Source organism: Ursus maritimus, unplaced genomic scaffold, assembly GCF_017311325.1.
Source record: "Ursus maritimus isolate PB19 unplaced genomic scaffold, ASM1731132v1 scaffold_32, whole genome shotgun sequence".
NCBI lineage: Eukaryota > Metazoa > Chordata > Mammalia > Carnivora > Ursidae > Ursus > Ursus maritimus.
Window position 1 is genome coordinate 28539731 of NW_024425786.1, and position 18547 is coordinate 28558277.

Sequence of the window (18547 nt, forward strand, 5' to 3'; positions counted from 1 at the left end):
GAAAACAGGTACTCCATAAAGGAAGGCAATCAAAGGCACCATGCCTAGGTCAGTAACCACACTTTCCAGAAGACGGGCCCACCCTGTTCTCCTACCTGGGAGGCTGCAGGGGGCTCCGCATTGGGTGGCTTGACAAAGAAAGGAATCCGGCCCCTCTGCCAGTCATTGAGAACCATCTTACCCACAGTCTGCAAGTCGGGCTCTCCACCCTGAAATGCCACAAAAAGACTCCCCGTTACATTCAAAGAACAAAACCACCTCCCAGCATGGAGGCATTTCAGCCGCCCTAGTTGTTCATCACCGTCTGTTTGCCAAGTTTCATACCACTCGCACAACACACACAAAAGAAGGTCCAGGGGCGCCTCGCTGGCTCAGTCGGTGGAGCATGAGACTCTTGGTCTCAGGGTTGTGAGTTCAAGCCCCACGCTGGGTGTACTTAAAAATAAAACCTTTTTTGGGGGCGCCTGGGTGGCACAGCGGTTAAGCGTCTGCCTTCGGCTCAGGGCGTGGTCCTGGCGTTATGGGATCGAGCCCCACATCAGGCTCCTCCGCTATGAGCCTGCTTCTTCCTCTCCCACTCCCCCTGCTTGTGTTCCCTCTCTCGCTGGCTGTCTCTATCTCTGCCGAATAAATAAATAAACAAAAAATAAAAAAATAAAAAAATAAAATAAAACCTTTTTTAAAATGAATAAACAACCCCCTCCCAAAAAAAAACCAAAAAGAAGCCCCACACACGTCTGCCGTCCTGGTCTACCTTCTCACAAACCCTCGCTCACCTTCAGTAACTTCCCAGTCCGGAACGCCAGCTTCTCAAGAAAGTCCTCGGCATTCTCCCAAGAATCAATCTTGTATGTCTTGCTGATATATTCCGGCTTTGCTCGTTCAAGCACAGCACCAATGTGGTCTTCAGGAGTCTTTATTTTTTCAACTTGAACCTAGACGTTAACAGGAGATTTCTGCCTTATAGATTTTATATGGAGGCAGTGAAGTTCTCTCATTTGTAACACTATCTGAAAATAGATATCAACACTGCAGTGCAAGGGGAGGCTGGCAGGGCCGGTCTCCGAGGCGGCCAGCGGCGGTCGGCCGAAAGGCCCCTGCACGCCAGCCACCGCCACGGAGCCCAGGACTCGGCACCGATCCCCACTCGCCACACACGAACTGCGTGGCTCTGCAAGCAGTCTCAAGTTGGACCGTCTCAGGCTACTCACTTGTAGAAACGGGGAAAGCCTGCCAATCCCAGGACACGAAGAGACAGTTTAAGGAAAGTGGGGAGGAATGTGCACAGGATGTATGGCCAGCAGCCCTGGCTAAGGTTAAGTGGAGCCATTTAAAGGTTCTGGTCATATTCAGAAACAAGTGAGGAAACGCCTGAGTTCCAAAATGACTCAGCCCATAAACCCTCGAAGATGAATGATCGCTAAACATAAACAGGCCCTGCTTCCCTCTGGGTGCCGTGTGTGCACTACAAACTCGGCTGTGAGATGACACTGAGCAGATCCGCCCGCGGCTCCACAGCCCCCCCAAGCAGCCTCCGGTGGAACGGAGAGGCCGCCCTGCGGAGCGTCGTGTTCCTGAAGTCTGTCCGGACGGGCTGACCCCAAACTGCCTTCCCAGTGAGTGAAACGCAAACGTATCCGAAACCCCCCCACGGAATGCTCCCCGCAGAGAGCAAACAAAGAGCCCGCCAGGACCAAAAATACTCACCACTCCCTTCAGCACGATGTCTGTCTCCGAGTCTTCCGAAGGGTAAACTACGCCTGGACAGTCGATAAGGAATATCCGACGCATCAAGGTGATGTACTGCCACACCTGCGGTCAGAAGCCAGAGACGAACCCCCGAACCGGGTCAACGCTCAGTCTCGTCTGACAAAGCTACAAAGTCTCCCCTCTACTCGCGCTACGCACGAGGCACTTCCACGGAGTATAAACTACCGTTTCCACCGGCAAAGAGTCCACAGTAAGGCACAGAATACCAAGTCAGCCTCTGCCTGATTTTTCAAAGTACTCGCCGCATCTTAATCCTGTGTGACTCCTCCTCCTTTCAGCAGAACCGCGCCGCTCCCCAGACACTGCGCTTCAGGGCCTGTCCCCATGGCCAGAATCTACCACAACACTGAGTTTCCTTTCATAACCCGGGGACCAAACAGTCTCGGGTTCGTTTTGCTTGTCAAAGAAAAAGGCTAGAGTGACAACTTAAAACGGACTTAACATGAACGGCACCTCCCAGATCATGCCAAAGGCGCACAGTGACATACGAAGTGCTCTCAGTCTGACCCAAGTGGGCAGAGACAACTCTGGTACATTCCAAACTATCATATGGAGACCAAACTCTCAATGGTGGCCTTCATTCAAAACGAGTAGATAGAAATCTCTGTGGCCTCAACAACCACCCTCCATGGAAGTAAAATATGGAGACGTAAATAAGGCCCCCTGGAGCCGGACGCACCTTTGTTTCACCTGCAATGGGGGCCACACTGCAGACCTTCTTGGACCGCAATGTGTTTATCACAGAGCTCTTGCCGACATTTGGATAGCCAATGAAGCCGACGCTGATCTGCTTCTTGTCCGTGTGCAACTGTTCAAAAAACAAATACACAGCACATACACAGTCATGAACATCCCCTGGGGAAAAAAGGTGGTGTTACTTTGCTAATGAAACAAAGAATACAGAGCAAAAGTGTCACTACAACTTATCTAAAGCCTAGACATACACCACGTACATCGTCTGAGTGGGCTGCACACACACACACACACACACACATTAATAAATCAGAGATGACTCATTTCCTTGGTTGTCCATGTGCCATTGTTCTCGAATGTTTTAAGGTTAAAAGTATGTAGGTCGAGAAGCAAAGGAAGAAAGAACCTGTTAGTCATCAGTTTAGAACACCATCCACAGATAGACCAACCGGCAATCCCAAGACCCATCCCTCCTTTTCTCTGCACAATACATTCTACGTTTTCGTTACCAAAAACAAACGACAGAAGGACAGAAAGAAACCTCAGAAGTCAGAAAACTGGGTGAGAGTCTCAAGGAGACAGAGCTCAACAACAGTCTACAACTGGTTGAGGATTTCTGATTAAAGATGGCGGACCGAACGTCCACGCTGGCCTCACTCCAGCCACAAACTCCATTACGATGGCAGCAGTGGGAATGAACACACAGGAACCTCCAGGACCAGGCATATAAAAGCTAAGAATGCGCTGGAAATGAGACAGTAAAAACAAACATATGATGTTAGCAAAATACTACCAGCTAGCTAAATAGTAGTATCTAACTTGGCCCCACTACAAAGAAGAAAGCTAAAGTAGAAAAATTAAAAATCCAGCAAAAATATTGCCAAAGAATCACAAAAGCCCTTTGGGAACCGGCAGGACAGCTACCGCTAAGGGGGTCTGAAATCAAGACTAGCGAGAAGTCTGCGGAGCAGTGACGCCGCTCTACCCCTCCTTCCCCCAGCACGGGGCACCTGGTTTCTCTGCCCCAGTGCCTTACCAGATACTGAGTTTTTTGGGAAACCCTGCGTCTCACAAATATCTTTCATTTTCAGACCTAAATGGGAACCTAGCTTTAAGGATAACAGCAGCCGAAGGCAAGCACTCCCAGTGTGATTAACTGAAAGTCTAAACGCCCGCTGAGCTCCCAGGACCCCGGCAGTCAAGCTTATACATCCCTGAGCTGGAGACTGGAAGACTCCTTTACAGAGAAACTCACAGAGCCAAGAGTAAAGACCTATAGACACTGATACCAAGGGTGCCCTCCAACAAAATATTGGGTTTCTACCTAGTTACCCTACAGTGAAGTCTATCATTCAATAGCCCCCCCCCCACATAAAACTTCCATTGGCTTTTTAGTGGCTCACCCTTAAATACGAACAAAAAGCCAAAAATAAGCCCAGAAATTTAAACTGTGACTCTAGTACAAAAGACAGAAAAACACAAAAAAACTGGCGGGAAATAGAGTCAATGTAGGGAGAAAGGAAAACTTCAAAATACACTCTCATTATCCTTCTCAGAAACAGATGATGGCTCATATGTGAAATGAGAACAGGAGCAGGGCGATTCTTAACAGCGAGAGAGAATAAATGTTGCCTAAGAACAGCCAGACGATCAAGTCAGAGGAGCTTCCCGTAATATAGAGCAAAACATCGCGACGGCACCACAATAAAGCAAAGAAAATTTCAAAACTTAAACCAGGAGATAAAACCAATTTCCTGAATGAGAACAGATGATGGGGTGGGGGGCGGGGGGATCTCCAAGAAATAACAGAGGACACCATCAGACAAGGTCCCGTCTAGTGCCTAACTCACTGGACGGTGACTCCCCTTAAGCCACATCACTGTGAAACTTTAAAACGGGAATTTTTTTAAGAGATCCCAGCCGCAACGGAGTGGGAGTCAGAATGGCCTCAATTTCTCAATGGCACACCAGAAGCCACCAGAAGCCAACGCAGTGGTGCCCTCAGCATTCCGGGGAGAAACGGCGTGAGGACAGAATAAAGGTATTTCCAGAACGCAAGGTCTCAAAAAAGGTACCCTTCTAAGTACTGCTTCTCAGGAAGCTTCCAGAAAATATGTTCCACTAAAAGGAAAGAGTAAAGCAAGAAAGAAGAAAAACCAAGAAAGAAGATCCCATGTTGGCGCCCTTGATCCCAAGGAACAAGGGTTCCAACCCAGGAGAGAGCCACGGGAATGCCCAGGATGACGGTAAAGTCGGGATCCCAGGAAGACGACTCTGCAGCCGGCCTGGGAGCAGCCAGTCCCGACTGGAAGGGAGGTGCCCCAACACTCTCAGAGCTCCCACTCTGCCAGAGGATTTGGTGACACGTTAGTGACAAACGACAAGGAGCTAATTAACACCAGAGAAGACAGAAGGTTCTATTAGAAAGGAATTACAATCGGCACTGTACGGATCAGCGTGACTGATACTCTACGGTCATAGTAACGTAAACGCAGAAGGAAATCATCCGCCAGATGACGTATAACAACACAGGGAGCACAGAGCGAGGGGGGTATGTGAGGAGAGGACAGCTGTGAGAAACTCAGTCCTCGTTTTCCACAGCAGAGACTTAGCAAGTGTCTAAAACGGCAGGTGGCGGGGCGTGGGGGGTGAGGTGGAGATCAAAAATAGAATCATAAGCAGGTATTAAAAATATGGAAGAAAATAATGGAGGTAACTAACAGCCACGAATTGGCAGTGTCTCCTTCCACGAAGTGGGGAAGGGCAGGACAGAGGACACGCGTCCTTTTTTCGAAGCCACGTAGAATGAATGAGACACAGCAACACCAAGCTGCAGGTACACAACGTGGAGCTCTGAGAACATCTGCGAGCGTGACCTGGTCACAGGGCTTCCCAGAGAAAGTGACATGGGACCAGGGATCAGCAGGGGGCCCGGGGGCGGGGGGGGGGGGGGGGGAGCGGGGGGGGGGGGGGGGGAATGGTGCCATCACAGAACACGGAGAAGGCAGGTCTCGCAAAGCCAGGACGGGGAACACAGGGAGTGTGGGGAGGAGCCCGTCCTTAAGCAGAGGACGGACCATCAGGTACCAGGGATCCGGCAGAAAGGGAGGCAATATTCGTCAAAGGTAGGGGCGATGGCTGAGCTGGAAGATACTTTCCGAAATCCCCTATAACCCCGAGGCTCTGGCAGTTTTTATGTCTCTCAACCACACACTTCTCGTTACCAAGATGGGGAAGTGAGGTGCATAACCTTCTGACACACACTGGCAAGAGAGATCCTTCCAGGCACCCACAGCTACACACTCGAGGAGAGGGAGGTCGGGTCCCAGTACCTTTCCAAACTGCCGGAGAAGCTGAATAAACGCTCCTTTGCCAAAGGGGTTGGTGAGACTTGCGTGGAAGGCAAGGGTCGGGTAATCCTGGGAGAGGACAGCCACCCAACGTTTCTAGAGCGGGAAGAGAACATACTGGTTTACTCCAACCCAGGAAGACTCAGAGCTTGAGCTACAGACTGTATTTCACATACACAGCTGTCTGAGGAAAATGTTAGCTGTAATTCTTTACAATCCTTTTTTTAAAGAATGACAGTGAACGCTTTGTCTTCTGTCTGACAAACACGGAACAATTACAAAAACGCCTTCGTTGCGACCGAACGCAGCTAACGTAACAGGATGCGGAACGGGCCGCACCGCTCGCCCCGCGGGCACTGCAGCCGTCCCTCCGCCAACCACCGCGGGGTAAGATGTGACTCCGCCTGCGGTCGGTGAAGCCTAGTTTAGTTTTGTTTTCAGTGTGGACGCCTCCATGACTACGAGGTCAGGAAGTTCAGCACTCTAATGTCCCCAATCCCCAAATCCAGGAACAGCCTTATTGACAGCGCTTGGCCTCCGACGAGCCGAGCGGCCTGGCAGAACGTTCCGGGTCAGCAGCGGTACTTACTGTCGCCCAGGTTGGCACAAGGTCACATTTGTTAAGAACAAAGATCAGGTGTTTCCAGGGTTTTTCCTTCTTCAAGTAAGTCTCGATGTGAGGGGAACGGGTGCCCATCGGATCTCTAGCATCAAGGACTTGAACTACGACATCCGAGGAATCTATCACCTGCGATTCACAGGGGCGGAAATGACTTGCTTTAGCACAGATGAGAAGTGGGCGACAGAGGACATTTAGAGGAACCCGGGCAAAACACAACAGTGAGAACTTCAAAACACGGGTAGGTCGTGGTCAATCTCAGCGCCCAGTGATCAGAATTCTAAACTTTTTCCAACCTGTGAGTAGAAGAAACGTCGAATTTCAAACAGGAAAACTAACTTGGATGTAACCCATCTTACTTTGCAACTACCGTTCATTATCGAACGAAGTCATTTACTTCTTAGACTTCTCAAGTTTCTCCTGTCACAGGTTTTATGTATTTTACAAAAAACTAACACATTTAGTTTGCCTTCAGGGTACTACTTTCCTGTTAGGTTACTGCTGGATTATGGGACTGTGCCTGAAAGCCTTTGTCACCAAGAATGATCTCTAGTACGTAGACATAAAACTAAGCCAGTTGAAGAATGCTGGACCAGGACTCAGAACATGTGAAGGCTCCTCCACGAAACAGCTGGGTGAGCTGGGTAAGGTATTCAACCTTTCTAGACATGTATTCTCATCTATAAATGAGAGAACTAGGCTCAATAACTTAGAACCCCATGCAGCTCTAACCATGTAGGATAAATCTGAAGTCCATGTAATGTAGCTTTAACTATTATTTAAAAAAAACGGGGGGGGGGGCATGGGGGGGGGGGGAATGAGGATGGAAAGGGCAGTGGAGTTTGTAATTTATTTGAGAGAGCTTCCATATAGCAAGATCAGTTTTCTCATACAAGGTCATGAAAGCCAAAGGAAGCACTCAACAAGAAGGAGCTGAAAGTCTTACCTTGTAGAGCTCACCCCATATTCTTTTGGATTGTCCCTTTTTATAGATCTCCTCTTGGGCTTCGTTTCTAAATAGGAAAACACTCAAAATGAGCAAGTGAACCCTATGAAGAGGATGTTTAGGGAGAAGTCGACCACGTGCCACCGGAAAAGGGCATCAAAACTACTTGGGAGATGGGGCAAAAGCAAAGTCCATTGAAGAAGTGGCTATATCCAAATGTCCATCAATGGATGGATGGATTAAAAATGCATTGTATACATAATGGAGTATTATTCAGCAACGAAAAAGAATGAAGTAACTGACACAGGCTACAACATGGGATGACCCAGCAACATTCTGGTCATGAAATAAGCCACACACAAAAGGACAGAGACTGCAGGACTGAACGTAACATCAAGTACCTCTCATCACAGTAGTCAAACTGCTAAGAGACAGAACAGAGAACGGTGGCCGCCAAGCACGGGCAAGTTATTGTCTACTGGGCAAAGACTTTCCAGAACATGAGAGAGTTCTGGAAGCAGACACGGAGCCACGACGGCTGTGTTAACCATGTTCACGACGGCTGTGTTAACCACGTTCATGTGCTTAATGCCACTGAGTTGCAGCCTTTGAAATGACTGAAATGTTACATTTTACGTACAGTTTACCACAGTAAAAAATTTAACATGAAAAAAAGTGACTCAAGAAACAACAGGTGTTGGCGAGGGTGTGGAGAAAGGAGACCCTCGTGCACTGCTGGTGGGAATGGAAACCGGTGCAGGCACCCTGCAAAACAAAATGTAGGGTCCTCAAGAAGTAAAAAATAGAACTACCATGTGATCCAGTAATTGCACTCCTGGGTATCACCCAAAGAATACAAAATCACGAATTTTAAAAAGATATTTGAGACCCTATGTTTATAGCAACGTTATTCACAACAGCCAAATTATGAAGGCCGCCCAAGTGTCCTTCAACTGATGAATGGATAAAGAAGTTGAGGTATATACACACAGTGGAATATTACTCGGCCACCAAAAAGAGCGAAATCTTGCCATTTGCAACAACGTGGATGGAGCTAGAGAGTATAATGCTACGTGAAACAAGTCAGTCAGAGAAAGACAAATACCACAGGACTTCACTCATACGTGGAATTTAAGAGACAAAACAAACAAGCAAAGGAAAAAAAAAAGAGAGAAATAAACCAAGAAACAGACTCTTAACTCCAGAGAACAAACTGATGGTTACCAGAGGGGAGGTAGGTGAGGGGATGGGTGAAAGAGGTGATGGGGTTTAGAGTGCAAGATAAATAAATGATAAAAAATTTTTAGAAGTTTTAAACCATAGGTCATACATAAAAAATACAAAAACATTTAGAAATTTTAAAAATAAAAATGCATCCGACTCTTGGTTTTGGCTCAGGTCATGATCTCAGGGTGGTGAGATCAAGTCCCCACGTCCAGGATGGGAGTCTGCTTGAGTTCCTCTCTCTGTCCCTCTGCCCCCCCAACCACACTCTCGCTCTCTCTCAAATAAATAAATTCTAAAAAAAAAAAAAAAGTGACTGTAGCTATGTGACACGTCATAGAAGATTATGAAAGGAATCGGCAGGACTTGAGTCATAATCTATATACTTCCACAGGAAGTGAAATTTTTCTGATAAGGCTGAGAATCTGTTTATCCGCTAGCCTCACAGACACTTACCCAGTGTCTCAGAAACAAAAATAGTTTTCTTCTCCCCCATTATCTACAGAACTTTTTGGAGGAGGAAAAATTCACATCAGCAGAAGCACACAAAGTCTGAATACTTCTAAGAAGAAATGAACTACCTCTCTTGCTTGGCCTCAAAAGGCCTGACATCATCTCCAAGAGGCGCGTAGCTAGACATGGGCCATTGACAGCACCGGGGCGGCCCTGCTGCGGGCGAGCGATAGCACCGCGGGGCTGAGGCACCTGGCGCACACACCAGGGGGAATGGGGAACACTGGTCAACCCTTTCAGAGGGTGCCGGGTAGCTGCCTGCCAAAAACACGCATGTTCTCAGTCCTTTCCCCCATAAGAATGTGTCTTTGGGGAATAATTAAGAAGATTCCGTCACACTGATATTTTACCCTTGCCTTATTTATCACAGGATAAAACTATAAACAGCATAAATATTCCACAGCAGGACTGTTGATTAAGTACTGACATGGAAATCTATTGTTAATAATTTAGGAAAATATTTTTTCTAAATATTTATCTAAAATAAAAGGCAAGTTAGGGCGTCTAAGTGGCTCAGTTGGTTAAGCATCTGCCTTCGGCTCAGGTCATGATCCCAGGGTCCTAGGTTCGAGTCCTGCATTGGGCTCCCTACTCAATAGGGAGTCTGCTTCTCCCTCTACCCATCCCCTCCCCCATGATCTCTCTCTCACACCCTCGCTTTCTCTCCCCCAAATAAATAAAATCTTAAAAAATAAAATCTTTAAAAGAAGAAATAAAGGGCAAGTTAAAATACAGTCTTCAGGTGTTATATTTATAAATAAACATGGAGTGTAAAAAAGATCTAGAATAATATATGTAACAGTGACTGATTCTTAACCTTCTTTTGGGTATGAACCCCTATGAGAATATGACAAAGCTATCAATCCTTCTCCGCCCCCTCCCCAAAACAAATATAAGACCAACAAAACATCGCCACCTTTATGCATATACGTATTTTCCATGTGATCTTCAGAGGGCCACAGGAAACTCAAAGGCCATCCATGAATCCCCAGTGGTCCAGAGTCTCTGTTTAAGGAAGCCCTGACATTCACGATTTTAACAATTTAATAACATGGTCGGTGAGATTATGAGTTCTTAGTTTCTTTGTGTTACTTTTCTAATTTAACTATATATTCTAAATTGTCTATCCCAGACCTTACTGCTATTATAACAAAGAAAAAAAGTTATTTATTTTTGTTTGGGGAGTGAAAAAAGGGAGACCTAGAGAAAACAAACCACCTCAAATTATTTTCAGTCTGGACCCAGCTTCACAAATTTTTCTAGTCAAAGGGAAGAAGAGCACTCTCCGCCCAGGAGTTACAGCACTGGGGCACCTGGGTGGCTCCGTCAAGTGTCCGTCTTTGGCTCAGGTCATGATCCCAGGGTCCTGGGATCAAGCCCTGTGTCAGGCTCCCTGCTCAGCTGGGGGTCCTGCTTCTCCTTCTCCCCTTGCTACTCCCCGTTTTCATGCTCTCTCTCTGTCAAATAAATAAAATCTTAAAAAAAAAAAAAAGGAGTTAAAGCACTGAGCTTCGTGTAGGTAAAATAAAGGTAAAGACGATGTTTTGATGCAGAAGAGCAAATGAGAGCGGTATGAACCTTCAAACTGTACCTGACACCAGTGTCTTCAGTGACCAGGTCACGATCCTTGCCCTGGTCGTAGCTCTCAGTGGACATTTCTGCGTTTTCTAGAAGAGACTGCATATCACTAGCAAATAAGTTTGGTCGCTTCCTCTGTGACTTCGGGCCGAATGTCGTTTCAAAGCTTTCAGTATCAAGAATGTGCACCTTTGAGTTCTAAAGAGAAAAGAGAATTATTCATAAAGCTAAGGAAGGCACTGAGCAAAAGCAAAAGTTAAAAACCGACCCGGGAAAGGTTTTCTTCTTTTATTTTTCCAAAGCTCAACCTGTACCAAAAACGACCACATGGATGCAGTCTGGTTTCAAATCAGCCTAAAATCTCAAAAGCACTTGCTCCCCAATTCTGAAGTTCCGTAAGCCTCCTTGGAGAAATACAAAGTCATACAAATAGTCAAAGCAAGTATGAAGAGTTGTGTAAGACTTGCCAAAAACTCTGCTTTATTTCATTTATCATAAACTTCAGTCAAATGTAATTAAGGCTCCCACGATGAACGTGAACTTATCTTTTCAGACTTTTTTTTTCTTGAGCTTTCAGACAAGCACATAAAATTTGCCAAATTCACAGATTTTGTCAAGGACAATCATGCTCAAATTTGTGTGTTTTTTTTAAACCAACTGTAAATGCCAACTTTTTCTTGGAAGTTAATTTCTTTCATGGCTAAAAGGAATTGCTTGTTTTGTAAGATGCATTTTCGTTTCAGATAACATTTTCCCTAATTTAGGTAACGTTTTTATTAAATGCACATGGAAAGTCTTCAGATGAAAAACATCTAGCAAAAGTCCAAAATAATCGTTCAGATGTGATAAAAGGAACCTGATACTAACTAGAACTTGCTGTGCTTGTGAAGGAGTTACGGGCATAGGAATTTCTGAAGCGGGATAAAAGTCAGAGTCTGAGTTAGCACCTATCACGTAACAGAATGTTAACAGCCGGCGGAGAATACCCTCAAAAAGAAGGGGAAAAAAATGTGCCCTCTGCCCCTCAGTACGAAGCTCCTCTGTCAGCATCAGCTACTAAATGCGGATGATGGAGCCACTCCTGTGGTTCTGACCTTGACTCCCCCCTCCAATTCCCACAGCTCCTGAAGCTGTGGTCACCTTTTCAGATTCTCTAACCCATCGCTTAGTTCAGTTTAACCCGCAACCTTCCCACAAGGGAACATCCCCAAACAGAAGGGTTGGGTTTTACGTGGGAACTGGGTACTAATGTCACTGGGAAAACTGGGAACCAAGTTATCCTTGGAAATCTCATCAATGACCTAGAAAGCACAGCACACGAGGACGTGTGCACGGAAAGCACACATGAGCAAGTACCATGCGGTTACAGGCAGGAGGCAATAAAGGACAGAAATCAGATCAGTCACAGTGTGTTTGCTGTACTGCCACAGAACTGCAGTCGTTATAACGTGCATGGAGCTGAAAGTTACAGCAAATCTGATTTGACTCCACTGTGCAGCCATCTCCGAATTAAGTTTTTTAACCAGTAGGAGATACCGCACTAAAATAAACAGGGAAGGTTTTTCAAGGCCAAAGCACAAAACTCCTCCCTTACTCGGAGTACCTTCTGCATCAAAATCCCAGCTCACTGCTGCAGCTGTGGACCCTTCGGCCTACGGACCAGCAATTGAAGCCTGAATTTGAGAAGCACTGAACAACTGGAATGGGCAACAAAGCAATAAACCCATAATAAAAACCCCTCTGTTCTTCTCATAAACAGGATTCAATAGTTTGTTAAAAGATGGCTTTAGGGAGAACAGACAAAAGAGAACAAGGGAAATGAGCAACTTGTCTGTGGTTCATGAATTACACTCATGTGTTTCCCTGAAAGAAAACAGTCATTCCACTAATAGGCGCCATTCTTCTAGCCCGTCATAAAACAAAGCATAATTGACAAAACCTGAGGCAATAACCAGGCCTCGGTTTTTATTTTGTTCTGCGAGTAAACAATTTTCTTTGAACTGTTTAATCCATGTATGCATGTTAATGTTTCCTTCCCCTCCTTACATTGGAACCAAGGCTTATGTACTGGCTACATTTCTGGGAATTATTATTCAATGCAAGTAAAAACGTGCAAACATTAGGCCATTTCTTTGGTTCTGTGTAAACTCATTCCACTTCAAGCCGGATTCAGTCCTTACCGTTCTTCAACTCCAGCAATTAAGAACCGATCTGGCCAGCACCCTTTCCTTCGCTGGAAAGAATTCCAAGGGTCTCACAGAAGCTGAAACCACACAGCACCAAAGACCTCCCTCCTACCAACCCAATCCCGACTCTACATTTCCCTAAAGTTTGATGGAGTTACCACTTAAACTAGGGTGCCTAACAAAAAACCGTACGACTGGTATTAGTAACAGCCACGATCTATTTAGCTATTAGGCGGTGTGCTCACTAGATGACAAATGCTTCATCTGCATCTGATCACCCAACGAGGTAGGTTTTCTTGACTTTACAGCCAGAGAAGTGAAAGCTCATGGACAGGGGCGCCTGGGTAGCGCAGTCGTTAAAGCGTCTGCCTTCAGCTCAGGGCGTGATCCCAGCGTACCGGATCGAGTCCCACATCAGGCTCCTCCGCTATGAGCCTGCTTCTTCCTCTCCCACTCCCCCTGCTGTGTTCCCTCTCTCGCTGGCAAAGACTAAATCAGGCCTGACTCCCAAGCCTGTGCTCCGATCCACTAGGTACAGCACCTTCCGGACACGATGCGGTTCATACTAAGGTAAGACCCCTAACAAAGGGGAAAGCTCATCAGTACTGCCCTAAAGCCACTCTTCTCTACAGAAAAACAAAAGACAAAGATGGGAGAGAGGGATCGGCATAAACTGTGCCTAAGAAATTCCATTGCCAGGGATATCCTCCAACTTACATGAGGCTGGATCCGATCATGGAGAAGAGACATGGGTAACTTGCTTTGCTTCATGACAACTTTGTATGGATCCTTCATAACTGTGCCCATTTCCTCTTGAAATTTTTGTAATGATGACTGTTTAATCACACGTGTGTTTCCTGTTTTACAGAAGAATGTTGCCATTTAATAAAGAACTCCTTTTTGCTTCTGCGTCCTTCTTCCCAATGACACAAGGAAAAGCAAGACTTTGAATTACCCTGGCTTTACCCAAACACCTCATATATCCATCCCATGTATCTATTTTCAAACTCAAAAGGGGGGAGGGGGACAAAAACAAAAAAACTGCCTCTCCTGCACTCATACGCTATGAACTAATCCACCAACCCAGACACACAAAGGGTTTCAAGAGGTTTCCAAGCCCAATTTCCTGACTGGATGAAACTGAAAAATCAACATCACTGAATGGAACTGAGATTTGACAAATGTCCGACACTTCCTGCTACATCTGGCAAAGAAATTTGGAGCCAATCAGAGCTGATCTCTCAGTATACACAGAGAATCCTGAAGCATAGAACCCGGGTCACAGTTGCTGCTTTTTACGGTTATGAGGGTTTGAAAGGACTATTAAATTAGCCAAAAAATCCACACAAGGGAACCAAATAAAGCTAGAGAACACCACCTGCAGAACACCTTGTAAGTGACGGGGCCTGAAACGAACATTCAACGGAACAGCACGCTGGCACACTAATGCAGGACCCAAGATGGCGGAGGCTACGATCCTGGTGCCAACGACACCGGGCCCACCGCCCGCTGTGCACGGCTCTAAGCACCGCACATGTGTTCACCCATGTAATCCCCACAGCAGTCCTACGAGATACCGACTGTTTTTCATCTTCCTTTTAGAGACAGGAAATCAATGAACAGAGACGTGGTAACTTGCCACGGTCACAGAAATGGCAGAACGAGAATTCACGCCCAGGTGGTCTGGACCAGGAGAGAGCCACCAGGCTACACACGTCTCTAAAAAGTTTTCTTTGACACTTTCCCGAGTTCCAGCTTCCTAGAGGGTGATATGCCGTCAAAAGATTTAAGACACACTGAAAGGCAGCTGCCATCTGCCACCAAGCACAGAGGTCAAGCACCAAGCAAACAATGGGGTCTAAGCATCTGACTGGCCCACACATCTAGCAGGGACTAAGGGAAAACCCAGACAGAAATGAAGGTGGAGTTTCCAAGAAAGCAGCCCCGGTCCCATTCTATTCATTCCTGGGAAAGACCAACGAGAGATCCTTCCACTGTCACTCAGTGCAAATCCCCATCAAGAAACGTTTCAAAGGAACGGCCAGCGAGCGCACTTACACGTCAGGGTAAAGGTACTAACGTATCTGCAAGGCCCCTTTCTTTTTTTTTTTTTTTAAAGATTTTATTTATTTATTAACAGAGAGAGAGAGACAGCCAGCAAGAGAGGGAACACAGGCAGGGGAGTGGGAGAGGAAGAAGCAGGCTCCCAGTGAAGGAGCCCGATGTGGGGTTCGATCCCAGAGCCCTGGGACCACACCCTGAGCCGAAGGCAGACGCCTAATGGCTGAGCCACTCAGGCGCCCCTGCAAAGCCCCTTGCAAACAGCCATCTCTCCAGGCCACCAGAAAGGAAGAGATAAGAGTTCTCAGGTCTGAGAAGGCTGGTCACTAAGGCGGAAAGGATGGCTTTATCTGTTTAAGAGGATTCACTCACAATTAAGGACGATGAGCTCTTTACAAAAAGAACTTATTTATGGAATCCACCACCACTACTACTTTTCTCAGCACTTTTCCCACTACAGGTACTTCTCAGCCCTTTCTCATATAATGCTTGAGAGTTCGACTCACCCCAAGACGTCTGCGTTTTAGGCACCTTTTAAGCCTCCCCTTTTCCATATAGCAGACGTCCAGTAGAGCAAAAGTGACAGAGGCCGATACTCACCAAACCACTTAATATTGGGCTCCACTCTCGCCACTGTGCCAGAAGCCACTGTGGACTGATACTGCAGAGGCTTAATCACTTTACCACGACTGTTCCTAAATTGAGGAAGTAACAGATTCTGGTTGATGACAGAAGAAAGGCAAGAGCAAAGCTTGGTTTCCAGAGCACCCTTTCCATCAAAAGGAACTTTTTTTCTTTTTTTGGTTTTAAATGATCATGAAATACAGATTTCAGTAAACAAAAAGAACTTCTACATTTGAAACAGATTGTCCAAAAGTCATTTAACCTCTTGCAACAGAGCACGTAATGATTTCTGCTGGATGAATAACAAATAATGCTGATGTCTAAAAATCTGTTTACTGTTTGCTTTTTAAAAAAAAAAAAGAAAACCACATACTTGAGTTTTCTGCATAATTATTTGAAGACTGGTTTAAATGAATTTTAAGTAGAGAGTGATTTACGCTGGAACTCAAAATTCTAAAACAAACAGCAGAGTAGGTGACTAAGGCAGACTAAGTTCATTGCCGTTTGTGTTTTAGACACATCTTTCAGAACGGATGAAGAATCTAATTACCAAACAAATTAAGACCAGCTAGCAAAATGCCACGCTCAGCAAGTCCCCGTGGTAGAGGCTGCCTCAGCAGAACTCACAGTTGTGATGAGTTTCCAAGTGCCACAATGTTGTGATCTAAAGTTTCGCATTAAAAAACAAGTTTTCCGGCTGCTTTCATCACTACAGTCCTATATGCTTTGTCAAAGAAAACCAGATTTCTACTTGAGGGATATTTAACTTGAGATTTAACGTGCCATCTGTGGAGGCCGAGGCTGTGGGGAATAAAACCTCCATTTGTCGTACAGTACTGTGACACAATCACTATGTCACCACCCTCTACCCACGTCTTGAACCAAAAATTCGCCATTTATCTTCACAGCACCCATGGAAGATGATATGTGAACACATACTACTCCTATTTGGGGAAAGCGGGGTTGGGAATATCAAGGTGATTAGGTCTCAGCGAGGAGTCCAGGGCACGAAGGAAAGGAGAGGTGACAGCGTGTAATGCTCACCTGCGCTCCTTCTGCCTGTACATATTCAGGCGCCGGATGGTGGCCCGGTCCCTCATGTTTTGGCCTCCTGCTCCCTGCACTCGATCTAGGAGAGACAGAAGGAGACCGCAAACTATTTGAAAACCAAGTTTAATTATGGTCATTGCCTCAAATACACCAACTAGTTCACTCAGAGTAGGCGAGCTGTTGCCTTGCTGCAAAATATCTACTCTCTCCTGTACCATTCCCACAAAATTATTATTACTGGACGCTACCTGGTATAACAAACCTGACCTGATCTCTGATCCTCAGTATGATTGTGTTTGATAAGAGTTAATAATTTTGAGCATTAATTGTGATGCTTCGCGACCCACATTACAGGCATCACCCAAAGAGAGATACGTGATCCTCATTCTGCAGGCTAAGAAACTGAGGCACAGGTGGCCAGACACCTTGCCCAAGATCACATAGCTACTAAATGGCAGAGCCAGAATTTGAACAAAAGCGTTAGATCGCCATCTGTGCTCTTACCTGTGGGTCTCAGCTGAACAAATGCTGAGTGCCTGCTATATTCAAGGCACCACGGAGACTACAATTTTGATACTTAAGTGTTCCTTCTGTACCAGTTTCTTAACCTCCTCATGTTTTAGTTTAATCAAAAGCAAAGTAAATAGCGATTCTTGCCTTACATCTCGGAGAGAAAGAGAAGGACAAATAAGCATGCTAATACGGCCTAGCTTTTCCTTTTGGGGCTATCTTCAAGTCACCCGTCTACTTCTGAAGTGATGCAGTAGAAAACAGGCTGAAATCCCAGCACTGGCGGCTCTACCGCACACCAACTGTGCCAACTGTGATGAGCCGCTTCCCCAATACTGGCTCCACCTCTTCACCCATAACGTCATAACTTCCCAGGGCCTTTTTGGGTCTACCAGTCTAAGATTCCAGTCTACGCAAATTGAATAATTTATCAGCAATCCAGGGAAAACATTCGAAGTGATTAGTTCAGGCCCTCAAAAACTTTAAATCGTATTTAGAAACAAAGTTTTATGAACTAAACCCAATAGAAGGGACTCCCCCAAAGACTATCTTGTTCATCCTGCAGGTGGAAACTCAGCAAAACTCATAAACATCTCTAAAAACAGCTTTACTGAAATGATCATTAGTTATCTATCTGTAGGGTTTTCTGTGCCCTTTACCAGGTGGGATGACTCCAAGAGCCAAGTGTACAATACCTTTCTCATTTAAATGGTCAAAGCAAGAGTGGCAGGCAAGTGCGGTCAAGTGTGAAACGCCAGCAGGGTCGGCCTACACCACTGGCAATCTGACCTTACCTAATTTACTTCTAACAATTTCCTGAGCTGGAAAGCTGGAATCATACAAGACTGAAATGTGGGGGGCGGGGCGGGGGGCTGACATACACAGGAACGCGAGAGGAGGTCAAGATCACTGCCCTTTTTAACGCAGGGCTTCACAGTCTCCGCATCTCACAACTGGAGATGACCCAAGGCTGCCAGACCTGAGTGTTCACTTTCCCCAACGTTAGACCGGGTGCCTGGCACCTGGCCCTGAGAGGCGTGCAAGATGTCAGCCCTCCTCAGTGTATCCTAATGGGAAAACCACCTCCTCCCTTCTCGTCCCCAGTAGCCTTTCGGCTCGAAGCCACTCCAAACAACGCCGCCCGGGTGTCCCTCCTCCCCCTCGACCTCCTCGGAGCCCTCCCCACCAAGCTTCCTCCAAGCTCCACCCTCCGCGAGTCCCGCCGCCTGTACCAGGGTTTGTGCTGGCCTTGGAGGGGTTGATGGTGCTCCGTCCTTTGTACTTGGGCTTCACCATCTTGCCGACGGGACGGGAACCGGAGCGCTACGTCCGGCCTTGGACGGGTACACGAGTTCGTAACTTCCCAGTCCCTGCCGAAGCGACCCTCGGGAACCACGCTTGACCACGTGGGCGCGGGTGACGT

General features: G+C 46.4%; 1 protein-coding gene across 1 annotated transcript in view; it reads right to left on the reverse strand.

Moving 5' to 3' along the window:
• GNL2 (G protein nucleolar 2) overlaps positions 1 to 18547 on the reverse strand; it is a 26046-nt gene extending 7499 nt beyond the window's left edge. The window contains exons 1-12 of the mRNA XM_040619282.1: positions 18357 to 18547; positions 16609 to 16693; positions 15541 to 15635; positions 13597 to 13736; positions 10707 to 10891; positions 7379 to 7445; positions 6403 to 6561; positions 5796 to 5909; positions 2450 to 2578; positions 1708 to 1812; positions 777 to 935; positions 96 to 209 (exon numbers count right to left, since the gene is read on the reverse strand). Of these exons, the coding sequence (XP_040475216.1) occupies positions 96 to 209; positions 777 to 935; positions 1708 to 1812; positions 2450 to 2578; positions 5796 to 5909; positions 6403 to 6561; positions 7379 to 7445; positions 10707 to 10891; positions 13597 to 13736; positions 15541 to 15635; positions 16609 to 16693; positions 18357 to 18420 (1416 nt within the window). The 5' untranslated portion in view covers positions 18421 to 18547. The remainder of the gene's footprint in view (positions 1 to 95; positions 210 to 776; positions 936 to 1707; positions 1813 to 2449; positions 2579 to 5795; positions 5910 to 6402; positions 6562 to 7378; positions 7446 to 10706; positions 10892 to 13596; positions 13737 to 15540; positions 15636 to 16608; positions 16694 to 18356) is intronic.